Source organism: Motacilla alba, chromosome 5 (assembly GCF_015832195.1).
Source record: "Motacilla alba alba isolate MOTALB_02 chromosome 5, Motacilla_alba_V1.0_pri, whole genome shotgun sequence".
In the NCBI taxonomy this organism is placed as follows: Eukaryota; Metazoa; Chordata; class Aves; order Passeriformes; family Motacillidae; genus Motacilla; species Motacilla alba.
The window spans coordinates 16931470-16952853 of record NC_052020.1 but is presented as its reverse complement, the minus strand read 5'-3'; the positions used below and the strand labels follow the sequence as shown (position 1 = coordinate 16952853).

The window sequence follows — 21384 nt, the reverse complement described above, 5'->3', positions numbered from 1 at the left end:
ATGTGAAACCAGGCTCCTGTACCATAGATTTTTTCTCAAAACAATTTTTGTCTGAGTTATTGGTAATCACCCATCAGCTCCCAGTACTCACCTCATAGCCTCTGATTAACTGACCCTCAATAGATAACTTAGATGGATAATTTCTAAAGATACTACCCATCAGACTTCTCTTCTAAAGATTGTTCTAGTTTATGTAACTTCATTAATCCTGCTCTGATTTTCTCCTCTCACCCAGAACACTCTTTATGCTGCAGTTCAGTGTTGACACACAGATAACAATCAGCAGAATTTTCATTTGCTGAATTCAGTTCCATACTACAGCAACTGGCCCATGCCCAAAAATATTTGCAGAATGGTAAGTTAATAAACGTAACTCACTTTTTGTATTCAAAGTAGTGTTCAGCAATTTGTTCATCCCAGACAATTTTTGGCTTGTGTTCCTTCAAGGTTTCAATATACCTACAAATTAAAAACATAGATAAGGAATTAACTTTTCTAAGAAGCAGCTATGAAATTACATTGCAGAAATTTCTAAATGTTTAGATGTTGAACACAGTATCAAAAATATCTTCTTGTTGACAACTAATTTCCTAAACCACTCTACAATTTCATGTTCCCATTTTTTTGGCTGTTTTTTTCTAAAGCTTTGCATATAAATATCTGAAGGGAGGGTGTCAGGGGGCGGTGCCAAGCAATAGGACAAGAGGCAATGGGCAGAAACTGATGTACAGAAACTTCCACCTAAATATGAGGAAACACTTTACTATGTGGGTGACCAAGCACTAGAACAGATTGCCCAGAGAGGCTCTGAAGTCTCCTTCCCTGGAGATATTGAAAAGGTATCAGGGCACCATCCTCAGTAATGTGGTCCAGAGGACCCTGCTGGAGCAGGGAACTTGGACCACATGGCCTCCAGTGGCCCCTTTTTCATTCTGTGATTGTGTGTGACTCTGTGAATTGATTAATGTTCTTTGATTGACAAATCTACAAGGACACATGAAGGCACTGTTTTAGTATTTCTACAGTCTGAAATCCATATGCCAAAGCACAGGAACTGAAGTCATCCCTAGGCTGTACACAGTTGTGCCCTCCACTATGAGGCTTATGTCATCAGGAAAATTCTACTAGATAAAGGGCTTAGCTAATCTTCTAAAACTGAAACTGTCAAGAAAAGTTCACTGCTAAGTAATTCTGCATATGGATTCTCCCCATCACTGGCTTATTGGTATTATTTTCTTGCATGGACATTTTGAACATGGAATGACCTATTTCCCCTGACACGAAGTGAGGATAGAGTACTTGGACCCAAAACCCTGCAAGGGGAACTGGGGTAGAAGAGCTGGTGGGCTGTAAATTTATAGCTCATAGTATCGTCTCAGTGCAGAGACAGTGTCTGCATTTCTGACAGCAAAACAGAAACAAAGCTGCTGGCTGCCACATGTCAGAGGACCAGAAGATGGCAAGCTACTGCCAGTGATAGAGGCCACAAAAGTGTCACATAAAAATGAAAGGTCTCATTCCCCTGTCTCTTCTGCATTTTTAAACCTGCATCTTTGGCCATCTCCCACAATTGGTCTCATTCTTGCAGTAATTTCTCTGCTTATGACAAGATTTGGATGGAAACATTTCCTTCAAATCACCTTATTTCTTATTAAGAAATTTCTATCAGCCACTATCCTGACTGCATCAGTGCTGAAATTCCACCTCACTATTATACATCAAGAAAAAGAAATATTTTGTATTGTTCAGTTTGAAAAAGATTTGTTCTCTCATTCAGTACTATTCTAAATGCAATTAAAACATTCAGCATTGTCAGGACCATCTTCTCTCTTTTGCTGTGGCTTGCTCATTCATATGTTGGTAAATTGTTTCCTACTGCTGGCAGGTTTAGAAAAGATTTTCTTTTGTATTTATGTCAAATGAACCCATACCAGGCATGGATTTATCTACATAAGCAGACACACAGGAATATGTGAGAACATGGAAACATGAAGAGCTCTGGCACTCTCCCTCACACACACATGCCCTGGAATAATGGACCTTTTCAAATAGGGTAAGTTAGACCTTTGGAACCTGCCCATCCCTTTTTAAGACATATAAAAATTTTAAGTTGCCCTACTAGAAACATATGCAAAGAGACCTAGTTTTGTATATTTAAAATGTAAGGACAGATTTTAACAAACTGCCCCATGCCAGTAATGACAGGAGACTACACTCATATAGAATATGGTACCAAGATGTTCCAGAGCAGAACACAAAAATTACCAGCCAAGACATCCTGGCACACAGCTTTGTTCCTGAATGTATGACTTCAGATGGGAAATCTTAATTTCACTTGCGAAAATTCCCAACACAATTAAAGAGTGCTCAAAATACTTACGAACAAGCTTTAAAAATAGAAATGCAAGTGGAACCAATTATTATACCCTTTTCTATTAAAGGTATATTATTATTTTAAACCTGTTACGGCATAAACCACATTTAATGAGCACTCATCCTGACCATACACAGAGAATTTATTTCCCTTTCTTCTGTCTCTAGGCATTTATCCCCACAGTATGTAACAGCAAAAATGAACACGTTCATCTTGAAATCACATCTACAGTGATGAAACTAGCTACAAGCTTGAGTTGGGGAAAAAAGAAGTATTAGCCCCCAAATTGTCATTACTATCCATTAATCTTAGGGAGCCTACTTGAAACATATGAACTTGGTTTTTATGTTTCTCTGTTAAGGACAACAAAAATTCCAAGTACAATGTTCAAAACAATAAGCTCTCATTTACTTCAGTTGCAACTGCATGCTCAATGCCTATGAAAATCAAGCTTTATCTTTTTCAACCAGACACAAAGTTGCTGTGAAGAGTCGGGAACAGGTGCATCAGCAAACTACATCTGTTTCCCATGGGTTTTCTATTGCCCCAACTTGGGAATAACCCATTCCCTTCTTGTAGTCATTTGCCCTTTATTCCTTTTCTTTCAGTAAAAGAAAGAAGGTAAGAACTCCGATATATGCCATATTATCCTATTATCTCTGTAGTATCCTACCATGTGCATCATAAGTGGAAAGGCTCCTATATAAAACTGCAGCAGCTCTATCACAACACACTTGCTTGACTCAAACTAATGCATACCAGGCACTCTTAATATATTATCTCCTAGCTGGGGCAGTACTTGACTCAACACATATTTGACATGGACTGGTTAAAATAAATAAATAAATAAATAAGCAAAATTTGCCATCACACCAAACGAGACAAGGGATGTCAATGTGTGTGGGATAGCAGAATTCTTGATAAATTTTCAGGCTCTCAAAGAGGAAGAGAAAGGGGCAAGAAGCTCACCACAGCCTGCTTTCCTTTGTTTCTCTCCTCATTTCACTCTATACCTTTCAACTCATATTTATTGCTATTTTTTCATCCTCTCTTTCTAATTCATCCCTCTTTCTACTGCCTCTGTGCCAGTTCACTTCTGCTTTTATACTGCTATCCAGACTAATTCCTCATCCATCACCTCCTAACTTACTGCCTTTCTTCTTTTACCAAGCTGCCTCAGCAGTTAAGAGAATGAAAAACACTAAAAACTCAGCTTCACAGCCTTGCACTACATATTTCCTGGGAAGTTTGTGACCGTTTGCAGAGCAAGTCATGCTGTTACTGTGGCTAGCCTGAAACAAGGTCAGCACGGATGAAGTATCTGGATTATTGATGCCAGCCTCTACTGAAGCACCAATGAACACATAGAAATTATAGATTTGCATGGATCATCAGGAACAGTAACGAAAGACCAATGTCACCTGCATGTCCACCTTGCAAATACATGTTCTGACACAGACAAGTGCCATTCTGGCTCACTTAATTGCCATGCCTTTGTCAAAATGGGCACTTCCTGGTATTCAGACAAGAACTATTATTTGTGTGACAGATACTCCTGGTTACAAACACTCTGGGTTAAAACAAACGCTCCCTTCTGCAAAGTAAAGGAGAAGCCAAAACATACATATTAGAGAGTTGCTGTGAAGTGAGTCCTGCCAAAGATGTGTACCTATGAACAAGCCTAATGTGGCTGCACCTACACACTATTGCACTTTACTGCTTATTCAATTAATAAATAAAGGAACCAGATGAAATGTTCTCAGGATTTATGACTGGTGTTCCTTTTCTTAGATGCTTTTCTTCCAAAACATGAAAAATGGCATAGCCCTGGAATATGTTAAGGTAAAACCCACAATCCTTAGTCCCCCTGAAGAAGGTATTTATCTTCATGGATAATGTTTTTTTCCCTGAGAATATAAAGAAACCAGTCTCTAGTATATCTTTTGTAACAAAAATTTACATCCTAGGAAGGGATAGCTTCGTATTTAGTTCTTAGACTAGGATTTATTTATGAAGTTAAACTTTTTAAGCTTTGGGTGTTTTGCTTTACTAGTCCTGAATCACTCTTCAACAAAAAAAACTTTAGAGAAAAGGAAACCACTACTGAGCATACATTGCATTTTAATGCTCTTTTCTAACACTTTGTATTTTCTCCCCAGTTCTCACATGAACAAAACTCTGATTAGATGCAATAGGTCTCTAATCAGAATGAAGGATCATTTTTTCCGGCTACAGAAAATTGAGTTTATCTTCCACTGTACCAAATTTGAGAGATTCAGTCAAAGAACTAAAATACTACCCAGCTTGAAAATCTATACCACACATTTTCTTTTCAGTTTCTTCAGTTACAATAGGCTTAGTTATTAAAATGTGAACCTACCAGGAATTGTATCTCCATAACTATCGACAGTGCCTATGTGTGGCAGGTTTTAGACTCAGATGGACAGAGCCCATTTCCCCCTCTAAAGGGAGCTGTATCTCTTGATAAAAGAAAGAGAAGTCACACCAAAGACTGTATTCTGGAGCTCAAGAGTTCCAATTTCTGATGCAAAACAAATAGACAGGAATAGCTCCAGAACAGTTTTCACAGGAGTACTCCTAAGAACATTCTCAGTACATATCTTCCAAAACAGTACCAGACCATTTCTCCACTGCTCTGTGTACATCAGGATACTCTGTGAATGGGAAGACCCATCTTCAAAACAAGATTTTTCAGAGGGGTTGAACATATAACTTGTAAGTCAAATCCCTTTTTATTTAATGTTTAATTTTAGCTACCTTGATACTTACCATTTAAGGTTTTTCTTAAATTTCTTTTAGGTTAGACAAAATGTCAAGAAACAATACAATCTGGAGACATTTTTTTAAAAATGTTTTAAAAGTGGGAATTTTTTGGCCTTCTCTGCTTCTTAGAAGATAATTTCTAAAAAACAAATGCAAAAATTCTGAATGTCCTAGAAGCTACTGAATGATTTAGTCATAACACTAACAGTTTTGATAAAATATGTCTTCCATGGTGACAAATAAAAACACAAAAAGAAAAAAATTTGAAAAAGAAAAAAGATTTTATACAGATTTTGAGTTCTAAATCACTCAGTCCCTAAAACTGCAGTTTGCAAAAAGCAGAGATGCCCTACAATTTAACCATCTTTATATATTAGCCTTTAAAATACTTTTGAAAGCACGCATAAATTTATGAAAAACCTAGCAGAGTCATTAACAGCATAATGTTATTTATGTGTGTGTGTGTGTATATGTATATATATACAGCATTACAAAGTGCAGTAAAAAAGGTCAACAACAGACTGAATGATTAAGCTTTCACCACAATGCTTCCATCAGGATCACTTAAGAACCTTTTTACTCATCTCCTCTCTCCAGTCAATAACACCATGTTTACAATTTATATGCTTCCAGCTTTAAAAGGTGGTAATGTTGCCAAGCACTGTATCCCTTTCTTGCACATTAAAGAATTCAGATTTTATTAACACAAATCCCACAAGTTATTTCAAATGCAAATAGGTTATCCAGGAAAAAGACAGTTACTATGTATGTTCCAGAGAATCAATAGTATGAACTAACATTGAAATAGTTTTTACTCTCAAGATTTATGCATCTGAGAAGAGTGGAGAGCACACTGTAAGCCTGTCTATGGGGTATATTATTCAAAAATAATTGTTAAGTCTTTAGATTATTTAATGTAAAAGAACTAATAAAGGCAGTTTGAAGAGAGACATCAATCAGTTAGCTATTAAAATATCCAAGTAGCAGCCTAGAAATAAAAAATCTATAAGCAAGCATCATCTTTCTCTAGTAATCTCTCTGTTGCTGCCTGAACCTTGCTCTGTCAGTTTTAAAAGTGAATAAGAATATTTTCACTATTTTAATAGTAACAGGTTTCCAACATAGTAGTTTTTCTGGGTGTATTGCTTTCAATAACTTTTATAAAATCATTCTCATTGATTTCTTCACAATACTTCATTACTGACTTGATAGATGACACTTTTCAGCACTTACACACCAACCTCACACAAACCCACTGACCTTGTACCTTCTGCCATGATGCACCAGCCCAATGAAAACAAGCAGAACCTCAGTGACATTTCTATCATTACTCTGGGCTCTTCAAAAGAGCATCTTGTTCAGCATTCCCAAAGTAATTTGGAAACAATAATAGTTTGCTGGACACAATTTTCTGTCTTTTTGCAGTTATTTCTAATTTACAGATCTCAGGAGACACAGTAGACAATGTCAAGCTTTTCAGAAGCATTCCTGTCTCAAGAAACAGTGAGCATCAAAACCTTCTGGTGCATTACTGTGGCTACAGAAGAAAACATAAAAAATACCTGTTTCTATGTATAGAGCTCTACACGTTAGTAGTGCCCCTTATTAGCACTTCACAGAGGTTTTATAGGGAGAGCCACCTGAGAGTTTACACAGTGGTACACTGGCAAATTATCCACAGGAATGTCAAGTACAGCTGAAATCAATACAGCGCATGCCGTATTCCTCAATATAACCAAAATGGTGGTTCTTTACCAAAAAAAGACCTCACAAAGTTACAGTTAGATATTGATCTATGAATAGAATTAATGACACACAAGGCAGAAAGGTGTGAGCATTTATCTACATATTTAAGATTTTAACTCAAACTGATGGATATGGGAGGAACATAGGAAAATCCCCTAAAGAAAACACAACCTTGATTTTTAAGTCAAAAACTATTTCTTAGACAATGAGGACATAACTAGATTGAGGCAGAAGGTTTGCTTAGCTGTTTGTGTGCCTCCAGTAACACATTGCTGTTGAGCAGCATGACTGTTTTTAAAGGAAAATTGAAAATATGTATTGTTGAGAAGCCAATGTGATTCTTTCCTCAGTTGGGGTCAAACCACTGCACTGACATTACAAAAGCTTAATGCCCATCCTTCGTACAAGAAACACAGGTCCTAATATGTTCCTATAAGGCAATGTATCACCAAGAAACAGTGAAAGTATTAGTGCTTCCTAGACCATACATAAAAACTTACGTTCTGCTCCAGCTCACCTAAAAATCTGCCTTAGTTTCTGTCTCAGAATCTGAGACAAGACAGAGTGTTTTCTGCTTAAAAATACTTCTCAACATGATGAAAACTAATGTTTGTTTATCCCTACAGGCTTGTTTCAAGAACCAGCAGGTTCACCCTAAAAATAAAATCTCTGAAGATAAAACTGCTACTTTAAGGGCCCATTTCCTGAAATGTTTAAGTAACACTCAATTGAGGTTGAAGCATTTTCAGATCCATTACTCCAAATAAAATACTGTGCTCTATTCTTCTAAGAACTGACATAATAAGCACTGCATCTGAAAAAGTGGGGCTATTTATCTTTGGATGTGAGGCTGAACAAAGTTCAGATCCACTAATATATCTGCTGTTCAGCTTCAGCTGTAAATAACAAAAACTAAAGAACTATGCTACTTCTGTTGTGTGTCAGATTGGGTTTGTTGGGATTTCTTTTACTCACATCACAAAAACTTTACAGACTTTCTTCTTGCTCAAAGTACACAAATCAGCTCTATTTACACAGTGCTACACAGATTAACAATGAAAACTGTTCTACTGGATTTGGAGCCAGATCAGATTCGGTTAATCTTAATTCAGTGTACAGGAGATGAAGTTTGATACACTCCAGTATGAAAATGAATTTTGAGTGCAAACTCACCTACTTTGATATTCTTAATTCTTCTATACCTCCTTCATTAAAAAAGGTACATATTAACAAATCCCATTTCTTTTCCATCCTCTTCTAAAAGTTCAGATGATTTAATGCAATTAGCTCTCCCAGTTGCTTCTTGTATCTCTTTTCAACCATTCCTGAATTTAAATCATCCCAACACAACACAAGGTCAATTGCAATGTCATCCAGCAGATTTAAGAAACACGAAAGCCAGCAAAACATCTTTTCCTCACCCTTTTCCTGCTCCTCAGGAAAGGAGCAGTGCAATTCTTCCTCCAAGCCTCCACCTCAGCCAGGCAGGTGCTCATGCCCTCTTTGCAGAGGGTTGCTAAGATGCTCTGGTTGAGCCCCATGCAGGGGCAAGGACACACTTGATAGCAAAGGAGAAATGAAGGGAACATTTGGGTGCAAGCAGCAGAAGGCACCAAGGATGGGACAAGGACACGAGTGAAAAGGAAGATCTGCTCCCAAGTGACTAAAGTCAGGCAGAGCACAAAATTTGCAGGCTGCAGGACTCTCGAGTTGTAAAACTGACCCAGGTCAGCAACTGCCTTAGGAATGAAATGCTGCCTCTGTTATCTCTCCAAGAATAGGAGGTCACACAGAAGCAGAGCTGTCTGCAAGGAACCAGAAGTTCAGACAATAAAATAAATGAACTACAGTAGGAGACTATACCCTGAAAAAGCTAACCACTATCAGGATTTCCCTTTGCTTCACAAGGTGTTGAGAACAAGACACAGAAAAGTATCTGCACTTCCAAGTAGCCTCAGAAGAATGTTCAGATTCCTTAGCTGACAATCACATCAGGCCTACAATTTCCACCACTATCATGAATGAGTGGTTTGGCTGCTTAAAGAAACACCATCAAAGGTACTGGCAAAAGGAGGAGCTAAACACCAAACACCTTCTATAAAATAAAAGAAACACAGCTCAGGAATAGTTTTTTTGGCACGTAGTAGTTATAGAAGCACAGTAATAAATTTAAGTTATCAAGCCCAATACAGCAGATAGTTTCATATGAAAGAAACCATAAATTCCATCCTTGGCAGGGAGAATTGTAACTAGAGAAGTTAACTATCCTAAAGAAAAATCTGTGGCAGAGCAGTAAATTTTCCAAACCTCCAGTGTCCCATAAAGACATGAACTATATACTCTTTTCCATCTATAGGGACCAGATGAAGTGAAGAACAAAGAACACAGCTGCTGACTTTTGAGTTAATTTTTCATACTTGGCAGAGGAATCTTTCTCCTCTCAATTGACCCTGTACACCAATAGAACTAATGAAAGACTTTCAGACTTTGTTTTTTGAAAAGACAGAATGATGACAAATTCATGCAAATGAGTATTAATCTTTCATAAAAAATGCAAATCTCAGAAGGTTAATACATTTTTAACATGCCCTAGAATAATCCAGATATCATATAATTCCTCAATTTTTGGCATGACTTGAATTGAAGACAGGCTATGAAGTCATAAACTATCTTTTAACCAATGAGAGTGGAAGTTTATGCCCTTTTAAGCAACTGTCTTCATTAGGGCAGTTAAGTAAATATTTGAGAACATGAATTTTAAATCTCTGGATATTTAGTTAAACTAATGCATATTCATGTGACAATGTTCAGTTTTAAAGAAAATCCTGTGCACTTATATTCATGAAAAAACAGCAGAACATCTTCCATATCTTTGCCGTAACTCCAAAAAATATTTGTATATTCTTATCTATTTAGTTTCTGCTGAACACACATATCTTCCTTCTGATAAAATCTGCTAAGATTAAGACTACATTTTAAAGCAACAAGAAATATGCATGAACTTATTTAAAATTATTTCCAAAAGAGCTGTTCCTTAAATCAAACAGTAACACTTGGATTGCATCAAGGGACAAAATGATGGCCACCACATTTTTGCCCCCTTTAAATTTCAAAATGCAATACTATTTACCTCTAACAGGCATGTATATAATTTTTTTAAATCTTTAATTAAAGAGCACTTATACCATTAATCCACTCAAAAGATCTTTGGTTGGCCCAAAAAATTGTTGGTTTAAAGAAGGAATGAAAAGGGCATTATACTCAGCATATGTGGGATCTGTGTACATCTAAATTTTAACATCTGGGGAAGTTAGAAAATAAATTCTTTTGCTGTGCTTGTATAACAGAAGTTTGCTTTTTGCAATTATTTGAACAAATTAAGACAGTAAGTGTTGACAAATTATCCTAGTACACTGCTGAAGTAAAAACAGTCAGGCATTTTCCAAAGTTGCTCCATATGCAAACATAATTAATTGTAGTAACACTTTCAAAACACTTTCACTTTGCACTACCTACACAAGTCATCCAACACATGGAGCAATCACCAGTACAGCTGTGCAATCAATAAAAGAAGAATGTCCTTTAAACACTTACTAACTGTAAAGCTAAGCAAGTTAAATATTAACACTATGATATTCATGTAAGAAAGGCAAATCCAGAAAGTTGAAAGCAAGATTAAAGAGCGAAAAATACTGCAAAGGATCAATTACCAAAAGCATAGTGACTGAGAGATGGATACAATGAGGAATCAAGAAACGTCTTTTTTCCCTTTTTTTTTTCTTAACCACAATTCAGAAACAACTGTGGGGGAAAGAAACTTTCATTCTCCTTTTTTCTTCAGATTTCATCAGCGAACATTACTTCTTTCAGAGGCCCAGAAAAAGCATTTGATTGCTTTAATTAAAAAAAAAAATTGTTACTGGTGAATTATGTCTGACAAGATTCTGAAAGGTTCATACCCACAAACAAGTCAACTTTTCTACCTTAAGGCAGGCCTGAGGGGAGAAGTAAAGCTCTACTTTTCATTGCAAAGAACTATTGCAAAACCATATGGCAGTCGTGCCACCTGGGAATAACTCCCTGTGCCCTACATACCTAATTAACACAAGCTCTTGCTACAGTGGTATGCACAGAGAGGAGGAATGAATGACCTTGTTAGGTGAAGACACATAAAAAGAGGATGAGAGCAAGGCTTGGAGATGAAGAGAAACAGATGGGACTGTCAGCTGTAGAGCTGCGAAGCCCTACAATGCATAAGCATGGATAACATAGGGAACATTGCTCTGATTAGACGAAACAGTTCCAACTGCAGACACAGGAAGACTTACTGACCTACATTTGGGATTGGTAAGGCTTTTGCTGCATGGTATTTTAGTTGCACTTCTACATGAAGTGGAGGGCTGTAACTTGTTCCTGTCTCACTCTGCATTGCAGATACTCCTGTAAGTACCAGTACTGCTTTACATACTTTGTAGTCTACACACAACTACTGCACCACTTCAGAAGCTCTTTAATTTCAATCCCCCACCCCCTCAGGATGGCACAATTTTCTTTTTAAGTAAAGAACCATTTCTGCCAGATAATGGATTCTGTACTCGGCATCAAAAATGCTTGGTGATCAATTCCAGAAGTCCTGAAGAGAAATAAAAATTACCTCCTCATACCATGAAAAAAGTGCAGGTTCTTGTCTTAACAATAGGCTCTAATTCCATAACTGCGATTGAACTTGTTTGGCTGACTGATTTGGACACTTGCTGCTTTGAAATCCCAAATATTATGTTGCTAGAAATCTTTTCTCTCCCACAAAGCTATATATTTGTGGATTATGGTGGCTGCTGTCTTTGATCAAATGCTCAGAAAGTTTTCATACAGAAGACCAAACTTGGAGGAAAAGAACCTGCTGCAACACATGACTGACAGCCAGAATACAGAGAAATGCCCTGAGAAGTGCAAAATGCATTTTATTGGGCCATTTGTCTATGTGGACAGGGCTATCACATACATCACACATGTTACAGACTTCCTAAGAGAACAAAAGAAAAAAAATATTGAGAACAAGAGGTAATTTTTATCCATTAATATTTCCAAGCAAGGAGCAGCAATTCAAGTATGCTGCTTCAAGATACCTTTTTTGGATCCTGGGGAATGAAGAGATAGATTACTAGATCTATTAATTTACATTCATGAAACATATTCCAATTACAAGTAGTTTCTGACCCTTTCTGGCCCCACAGCCATTGCAAGAGCCTCTCTAATTACTTGCCTTTTTCGCAATAAAATACAATTAAGCAGCACTAATTATTTGACACAAGATATTTTAAGTAAGGAAGAGGCTAACCAGTTGCTATAACAACATAATTTAATGAACTTGACTGGCAGGTACTACATATTCTTCTCCTACAGCAGAACAGTTTTGTTCTGCACCTTCACTTTCAAATGTATCATCTTTGCTCAAATTTGTACCTACAATAAAATAAGAAGATTTTGAATAGAAGAGTGCTGAAAGGATGCACAAAACCATCACATTGTTACAGCATTTCACACCATGCAATAATGCATAAATATTAAGCAATCATGACAGAGGTGGGAAGACCACGGATTAAAATAAAAAACGTATGTGGAAACAAGCTCTTCTTTCGAGGATAGAAGTGTGGGATAATGTTATAAATAAAACTAGACAGAAACAATACCAATCCAGTCAATAATGGTAGGGATTCTTTTATGATAAAACAGTGACTTATGCCTACAAGGGCAACTAAAGATGCCATGATGTATAATTATTTCTTAAAAACACTGCAACATGATAAAAAAATTGATTAAAAAAATCGAGTCAGATATCCAAAAATTATAACAGCTCTCTAAATTTCTTTATGTGATTTCAGATAATCTTCATTGTGTTCCCTAAAAGGCTACAGAGGAAAAGGGAGGCTAAGAAATTATCAAGTTCACCTAACTACATTACACAACAGGATTGGGTAACTTCAGGAGCACCTTTCTCAATGTTCAGAACTCAGGATAGATTAAGGAAAGATGAACTGTACATAAGATTTATGGACAAACATAGAAATATTAGGATAGAAAAATAATTAAAATAGCAATAAGCCTGGTTACAAAAATATCAGTACTAAAAAAGTCAATATACTTACCCACACAATAATAAAAACGGAATAGAAAACAACATCACTCAGTATATCAGATATGAACAAAAACTACTCAATTTACATAATGGATTGTGTTTGTAGAGACAGAAGAATAAAGTATCTTTTTCATTACCCTAGTCATAAGAAACATTAATATGTAGATTGTCTGCTGAAACTTGCTGAAGTTCATAATGATTTTACAAGGCTGAAGTAGATGCTGAGAGCAAGTTTTGCTCCAATCAGTTTAGTAAATCGATGTGATTTAGTAATGAGGAAGCAGGACCTAGGGATTAACTCACAGAACAGTTATGAGTTAAATGTTCTATTGCTGGTTTGCTACTCCTACCTCTCTTTTATGGTCACAGGCAAGGAATTTATCAACACGGAATATACCCAACATAAAACAAGGCTGTACTTGCTTTTACTAGACACATTGAAACTTCTCACTGGATATCATGCCTACATGAATTACTTCTAACATTATTTTGAAAGCCTTACATAAAGAGACTCAGGTCTAATTTGTATGGACTGTTCATAAAGAAATTCTGAAATTTTAGTTAACATAGGAAAGGGACTGAGCAACAATCCTTGCTTGGTGGAAACCTGATTTCACCATGTTCCTCTGTATGAGCCAAATAATTTAAAACTCCTTGCATTATGTAAATGACAAGCTAGCAACCTCTAGAAAACACATTCAGCTAAGCAATGAAGCTGGGGAAGGATCTGAAGCACAGGTCTGATGAGGAGCAGCTGAGGGAGCCAGGGGTGTTTGGTCCACAGAAAAAGGAGGCTCAGGGAGAACCTTATGGTGGTTTATGAGTTAAATTTCTGAAATAGAATGCCAGTACAGAAGGTTGAGCAGAAAATAGAAATTAAACATAACAATTTATCTGCTTGCTCTCTGCTACTTCCTTTTTTCTTTCCAAAAGCTTTGGGAATCACAGAGCGGCTAAAGTTGGAAGCAACCACTCATCTCGTCCAACCTCCCTTCTCAAACTGTACAGAGCATTACTCAGGGTTGTGTACAGGCAGCTTTTGAATAAATTAAATACCTCAGAAAAAAAGGGCATTGATTAATGCCTAAGGTAATCTTTATGGTAAAATACTTGATGGGTGTAAAGCTTTTCAGTTTTTTCCTTTGGCCATAATTAGCTAACTAGAGAATCTCTAAAATTAGCATTCAAGAAGAAGGTACCAGTTGCTGATCAAGCCTTTCACAGTTGGAGTTGAACACCTGGTTTAGTGCACTTGCACAGCAGAGGGAAAGAAATCGGATCCTCAGCCCCAGATGACGCAAAACAGAACCAGAGAGCAAGACCCTTCTTACAGTACCTCAGAGTGGCCCCCCAGATATTCAATATGCACTGAATGTGAAAATCAGCCTTATTTCACTAACAGAAAATTAAATACATCAAAGAAAATGCTGATGAGTGATGTTCTTGCATTGGCTGTCCCAGTGAGGAATGTCAGCAAAGAGAATTAAGTAACTTGTGGAATGCTCTCCTGCTGAACCAGCAGAAGAGGACCTTGTAAAGAGAAGTATGTGGTCTGTTAAGACTGATGTGTCAGACAGGACAATGGTTGAATTTAAATGTAATTTCAGGAGAAGTAAGAAATTTCTCGGGTGGGCACACCATAGTCTAATGGTTACACTGTGTTAAACACTCATTCTGTGACAGCATTAGTTGCTGCATTTGAAGTATCTGTAAATCAAAATACTGGGCAGTTTCCTTGCTACAATGAGAGTACAGTGGCTGAAAGGAATATTAATAGTGTTTTTAATAACAAAAAAACCCAAGTTTTTCTAATTTATGTAATAAAATGAGATATACAGCAGTAAGTGAACAACCACATCTGCAACTGTAAAATTCTCAAAGCCCAGAGAGAGCAGTTTAATGCAGGAGAGAATAGCACAGGAAGAACTTGGTAATTGAAGGAGTGTATAGTTCACAACTTTGAATCAGAGAAGAATATAACCATGTTAAAAGCAGTAAGTGATACAGTTAAAGTAGTCTTACACCTGTAAATCCAGTGAAACATCTTATTGAGTTATTTCAGGCAAATCATCATGGTAAGTCTCAAATGGGCAGTGGTTGAAGTGTACACATGGCCAAGGTAATTCATGTTAGGAAAAACAGAGCAGTTGGAGGCTGCTGCAATGACAGCTCAGCAAGCTGAAAGAACTGCATCCTATGGTTTGCAATTGACTGTGCACATGTGCACAGTATTCAAAGAACTGATAAAATATCAAGTTTTCCAAATAGCAGCGTTTAGGAAACAGTGTCTGAAAGACGTACTTGAGGATTTCTCACAGAGAAACCTGAAAACTTATCCAAATCAAATATTTATCTCACTTTTTGATTACTCAGAATGGTATTCTGTAAAAATCTTCTAGTGTCCTGTTTATCAACAAATGCAATGGTAAAGCATAGAAATTGCACAAAACAAGTTAGAAAACCTAGAGCTCTGCTCATACAAGGGACATGAATGAAAGTCAAAAGCAGTAAACAGCTGCTCTTGTTTGCCATTTGGATATAACAAACCAGACCTGACAAATTATGATTTATTAATGGTGTTTCTTAAGTCTAAATTTCTATTCCTTCATGTCAATTACAAAGATAAATGTTCTTTTTTAATAATCCTGACTATAAAGGTAAATTCACAAGGCCATGAAACACAGATTGAATACGTCCATCTCAAATTTGCACATAGCACAGTAACACAAAACCTGCACGCTAGGTCTGACCCTCTAACCCACTGAGGGCTGCCTTGCAGGTGGTCAAGCACAGAGCCTCAAACATTTTCACACATTTTCTTTCTATTAAGACCCTTTGCTACAGAAGACTTCAGGAAGAACAAAGTGCTCAAATGCTTTGGGCAACCTGGGTGGCAGACTGCAGAGATCATATCTAAACTGATGGGGAAAAAAGAAGGCTCAGGCCTTAGGAGTTCCAAATCTATCATATTTTCTTTCAAGAGCTGGTAAGGGACAGAGTGGTCATCTGTCATGTCACTTAAATATATCTACACACTTTAAAAAGCATTAAAATGAATAATTAAGAAGATCATCAATTTTGCACTACCCACAAAATGAATGTACTTTATGTTTTTCAAATATAAAAGAAATGCATATTTCATTATAAAACAACACGGATTGTTGGTGGCAGAAAGAGCTGGATTTATGCATTATTCTCTCCTAAAAATATTAATTAATTCAAAGGCTGTCTGATGGTGTTCATGCCCTTCTGGAACACTAAGCCCAAAGGGGAGTGAAGGTATTTCAAATCCAAAATTTGTGTGTCATGTGGTTTTGCAGGCAGTGCAACTCTGGGAGATACTGGCACAGCATCCAGTCACTGCCAGTTACACATTGACCTGCAGCCTACAGAGGGATCAACTGAAAGAATATGGCAAAGCCATGACTGCAGGCAGTGTTTCTCCCAGCTTACCAGCCCAGCCCATACATGAGAAAGCACTGCACAAGCACTTGGCATGGCCTGAGCATTCCCAAGTTCAGCCCCAGGCAGGGTCACTTCCAGAGAACGGCAGTTCATGGGTGTGGTAATAACATATCCTCTGAACAGAGAGGGACATAGCTGTCCAGGAAAATCCCAGGAAGCTATGAGAAGCTGTGGGAAACTTAGAGAAAAGAATTAAAACAATTATTATCTCTCTTTCTGTAACTGTTGTTTATAGACACAGTTCTCCAGAGTGTGCTATTCATAGTTCACCAATAGTGTGAGAAGTTTTTACTTTGAGACCAATCAGGTCTCCCCTCAGTGAGTCACATTATAGAAAGACCTGCTACTTTCATTAAACTAACCTTCTAATTCACCCTTTAAAGACTGGAGTCTTTCATTCCGTCCCTGACTCCACAGCGTCACGCGGGTGCATCAGCCCACAAGTTTCTGTTATCCACCTTCTGCCTGTGGGTAAGTGGGAGCAGAGCATGGCTGCAGATTAAAGCGTGAGCAAGTGAAAGGACAGCACTGGAAAACAACAACTGCTCTGCTGCGAGGGGACTAATCTGTGTAACCAAAGGATGTAGGCATGTATCTCCTACCAAGGGCAGTGCAAAGGCAGACTGGAAGTAAATTGGGCATACAGATGAATCCCTTAAAGTGAGAACAACTGTACATGAATTTTTTTCCATAATTTTCTATTTCTGATGTCTCAGAAGCCTGGCTTTCTCTGACTCCAAACCCTCTCAAGAGGCAAAGAAGATACTAGTAGGAATCCATAGTTCTGCACTGAATAAGGCTTTTTCATCAAATTACTAGACATATGGACTGTTTATCTGGCAACAGCAAGTGGTTGTTTTCACAACAGAAAGAAAGCACAGCATTTCACAAATATCTGTGTTGTGACCTCTGCAGTTCACTCCATATACAGAAAAATCTGTAAAAATTAGCAAGGCTGCAAAATTTGCTGATGATCTGAAAATGCTCAGAGCCAATTAAAAACCAGACTTGACCAAAATGAGTCGCAGAAGCTCAGGGAAACAAATTATGTCGCAATAAAATGGCAACTAAAGTTGGATGCCAATAAACACAAAATAATAGCTATGAGAAAAATATATATGGGTTCTAAATGAGTTTCCATCACCCAGAAAAATGACCTTGGTGTTTATATGAGTTGTTCTCTCTCAGCATCAGTCTAGCACTCAAAAATTGCCAAGAAGTCAAACAAAATATTAGAAATTAATAAGAAAGGACCACAGAAACAGGAACTACAAGTGATAAACTGTTTAACTAACTTCATAAATATTCTAAATGCAGTTCCCAGTTCTGGTGTTTGGAAGCTCATGATACCAAAAACATTTCAACTAATCATACAGCAACATTTAGCTAAGAGTCACATTTAACCAGCCTTTGCCAATTTTCAGCCAACACCACTGTCTGCTACATGTTCCTTTGAACCAGAAAATAAAAACCAAACCAGAAATCATTTGTATCAGTTTGTCCATAAGTACTGCAATCAGTGAGGTGAATGTAAAACTTATCGTGGCTTTAGCACCTATTTCAATTTTGTTTTCCCACAGGGCAAGCATGTGCAACTGCAGTAGATGAGGGAGAAATCTAGGTAAATGAAAAAATCTGGGACAGTTCCATCAGTCATGGTTTAATCTTCATACAGGAACAAGCATTAACAGAATGTGTCAATCACCAGTACAGTTTGTGGCTCAGGAGGAATCAGAAAAAAGCAGATGAGATACAGAATCATTGTCCAACAAGTGCTGGTTTGGTGCATAAGGCTTGCCTGGGAACATACAAGACTACAAGGTGAATCTAAGTGCATTAATTTTACAGTGTTTAGAAAAGCATTAAAAATAGAACCAGCTTCTTAATGTTAATTGCAGCAGATCTGGCATCTAACTGCTCTAATTTGCTCAGATAATTGTGCAACATACTTAAAGGCTCACAGGTTCTGAAATTTAGTATAACATTAGTTTTTTAGAAATATACACCATGCATGTGTGCTGAGGAATGCCTTAATAAGAGAGTAAGCCATGATTTATCATTTATATATGGTTTCTGTAATACTAACTAGCCATTAAATATAATTTTTTTTTTCTGAATTCAAGTCTGTTAAACCATGGAATTTAAGAACATTGATAAAATGGCTGTTATTTTTAATCACTGTTACGGTATTTCAGCAAGTCAACAGAGAAAAGCCACATTTTCTAGTCATTTGTTATTTTTTCACTTGTCCTATTGAGAGCATATTAATTTTCAAAACAGACTGCATACCAGCTGGCTCTGCCAATGAAATGTCAGTTAATACATAAATGGATTTGTTACAATAATTTTAACTTCTCTTAAAAAAAACCAGTTACATCACAATTACTTTCCAATCACTGTGATAAAAAGGCAGCAAACACATTATTTGCAAAACTCTAATCAGAACTTGAAGAACATACTAACATACTGTGGAATTCAAAACCTTTCCTCAAGCAACCCAAAATCATAAATGTAGGTAATACTACAATGGTCCCATGATTGAATATTATGGTTGGAAGTTCATTGAGATTTGTTTCAGAGATTTCATAACTGCAAGTCATGAGCATAAAAGGTAACACTTGATGCTGTGAAAGAAGTGCAGACTGATAAAAATTCTGGAAACTTTCAAGTGAAAGATGAGAATTCTTTACTTTTTTCATGAAAATAACTAAAATTCCATAAATAACAAGCACTTCAGAGATCACAAAGCACACATATTTCTTGCCAGTTTGCAGTTTTAGGCTGTTACATAGGATAATCTTGGTCTTCCTGTAAATGCACAATCCCTCAAAGTTTCAACTTACAGTAATAATTAACAAAGCAATATTTCAGGATAACACATAAACCCATGAAATTATGAAACTGTTTTCCCTGTCAAGAAGACCAGGCTAATCTGTGAAATAGTTAATATTTAAACAGTCAATTGGTACATCACAATTTAACCCCACTCTGTGATCCCTCCAAAATGAAAATACACCTATAGGACTGACCAAGATTTTATTGGCAGCACCTGAATCAGCTACTTCATCAGAATAAGTAAAATGGACAAAAAGATAAATGAATCTACACTAAGGTTTTGTCAGCATAAAGCTTTGCTAGTTAAGAAAATAACTTTTATCACTCTTTTAGTATTTTAGGCAACTACCAACCAAAAGATTCTATGTCTTCATGTCCCCTGGAGTAACAATTTTTGCATCAATAATATCTAATCTGTGCAAATTATGCAATTTAGATAGACTAGGAAAAGGATCAAAATCAAATTGTGTCCTAAGTGTAAAACTGAAATACTTCAATGCCATTCTCTTTCTCCATTTCACTACAGAGGTATAAAAAAAGCCCAGTGCTTTGAAGCTTTTACATTTTGTGCAAGTGAGAAGAGTAACAAAATAGTTAACTATGTAAATATAGAAAGTTAAAATTTTCAAAATAGAGAAATAGTATTTACAAATGTAATCCAAATGAAAACCTAAACTTGGGCAATCCAGTGCACCTAATTTCTTTTCTGCTTACAGCAACTTTAAAGAAAGATATATGCAGTCTGTCTCCTCATAATTTTTAAAGATTTAAGCAAAAACAGATTCTAGCATCCTAGCACTGACCAACTACATTTTGTAAAAGTCACAAAGTCTTTGCTTCTTCCACATCCATGTCTTAGCAAATACAGTGTCACTGTCTCTTGCATTAACAAGCCTTTACATTGCCATTCCATCCATGTTCTATCCAAAAGCAACATAACAATGAGCTTCCCACAACTTTTTCTGCAGTACAGATCATACAGTGTAGTCCACAATAAATCTTTTAAATATCATTTCTTCAAGATGCATTTCCATCAACTACCTCTGACAATTCTGAGAATGTCACTAAGTTATGAATTTTGCTTAAGGTTATAAAAAGGTGGCAGCAGTTATGGCCTCAGGGCACACACTCTGCAGTTCTCTGTCAGAGCAGCATCTGCTCTCCAAGGCCATCTGCAATAAACAACCATTTGCTGACCAGCTACTCAGAGGGAGCAACCTTGGATGAGGGCTTGCTGCATAAGACAAAACTCACTTCACTTTTAACTCTAAATGTACTACTGAACTGGGATCCTCAGACAAGGCTGCCTGGGAAAGAGAGACAAAGGATTGTAAAAGGAGGGGTTACACAATGGCTCTTTGGTGAGAAAACAGCAAGTGAACAATACTTTGTTTCCTAAGCAGAAGGGCAAAAATTTTCTGCAGGAGGGGAATCAGGAACTTCTAGAGGCTCTGACATTATCTTCAAACAATACTTTACTGAGGAAAATAAACCCATAAGAAATTCACAGACATTTATTACTATACTGTCTTTATATGTTTCCTTTTCTAGCTAAAAGTGTAAGGGTGAATTTTTTCTTGGGCCCATTAGTAAAAACCAGTGGGTGTTTATTTGTTCATTTTTCCTCTAAATAACACAAATATCCGACAAGACAAAATGTAAAATGAAACTGCACAGCAGGGGCTCAGGAAGAGTCTGTGCTAACAATGAATTTGCAGGATTCATGCACCTCTAGGAACTTAGACAGTTGCAAAGTACAATCCATTAAGGATCTGCCTCTAAGAAAGATATCAGGGAAGCAAGGAAAGTGACAGCAGTGTAACCAACCAAGACCCAGCAAAGGTATGAGTACAAGGATGACAGTGAACTTCAAACCCAGCAACCTGCACGTGCAGCAATGGAACCAAGTGGTGCCTGTGCCACACTTTCATTGCTTGTCCAGCCTTTTTTCTGCAGCTCCTGCAAAGTGATCTAGGTGAGACCCAACTACAGTAACTTATTTTTTCTGTGAAATCCCTGAAGAAATCTCAGCACATTTATTAGA

The 21384-nt window shown here is 37.0% G+C and overlaps 1 protein-coding gene across 3 annotated transcripts in view; it reads right to left on the bottom strand.

Annotated features, from left to right (window-relative positions):
* CHID1 (chitinase domain containing 1) overlaps nucleotides 1-21384 on the bottom strand; it is a 99742-nt gene that overhangs the window by 6329 nt on the left and 72029 nt on the right. For all 3 annotated transcript variants that reach the window (XM_038139106.1, XM_038139107.1, XM_038139108.1), the window contains exon 12: nucleotides 379-459. In XM_038139106.1, coding sequence (XP_037995034.1) covers nucleotides 379-459 — 81 coding nt within the window. The remainder of the gene's footprint in view (nucleotides 1-378; nucleotides 460-21384) is intronic.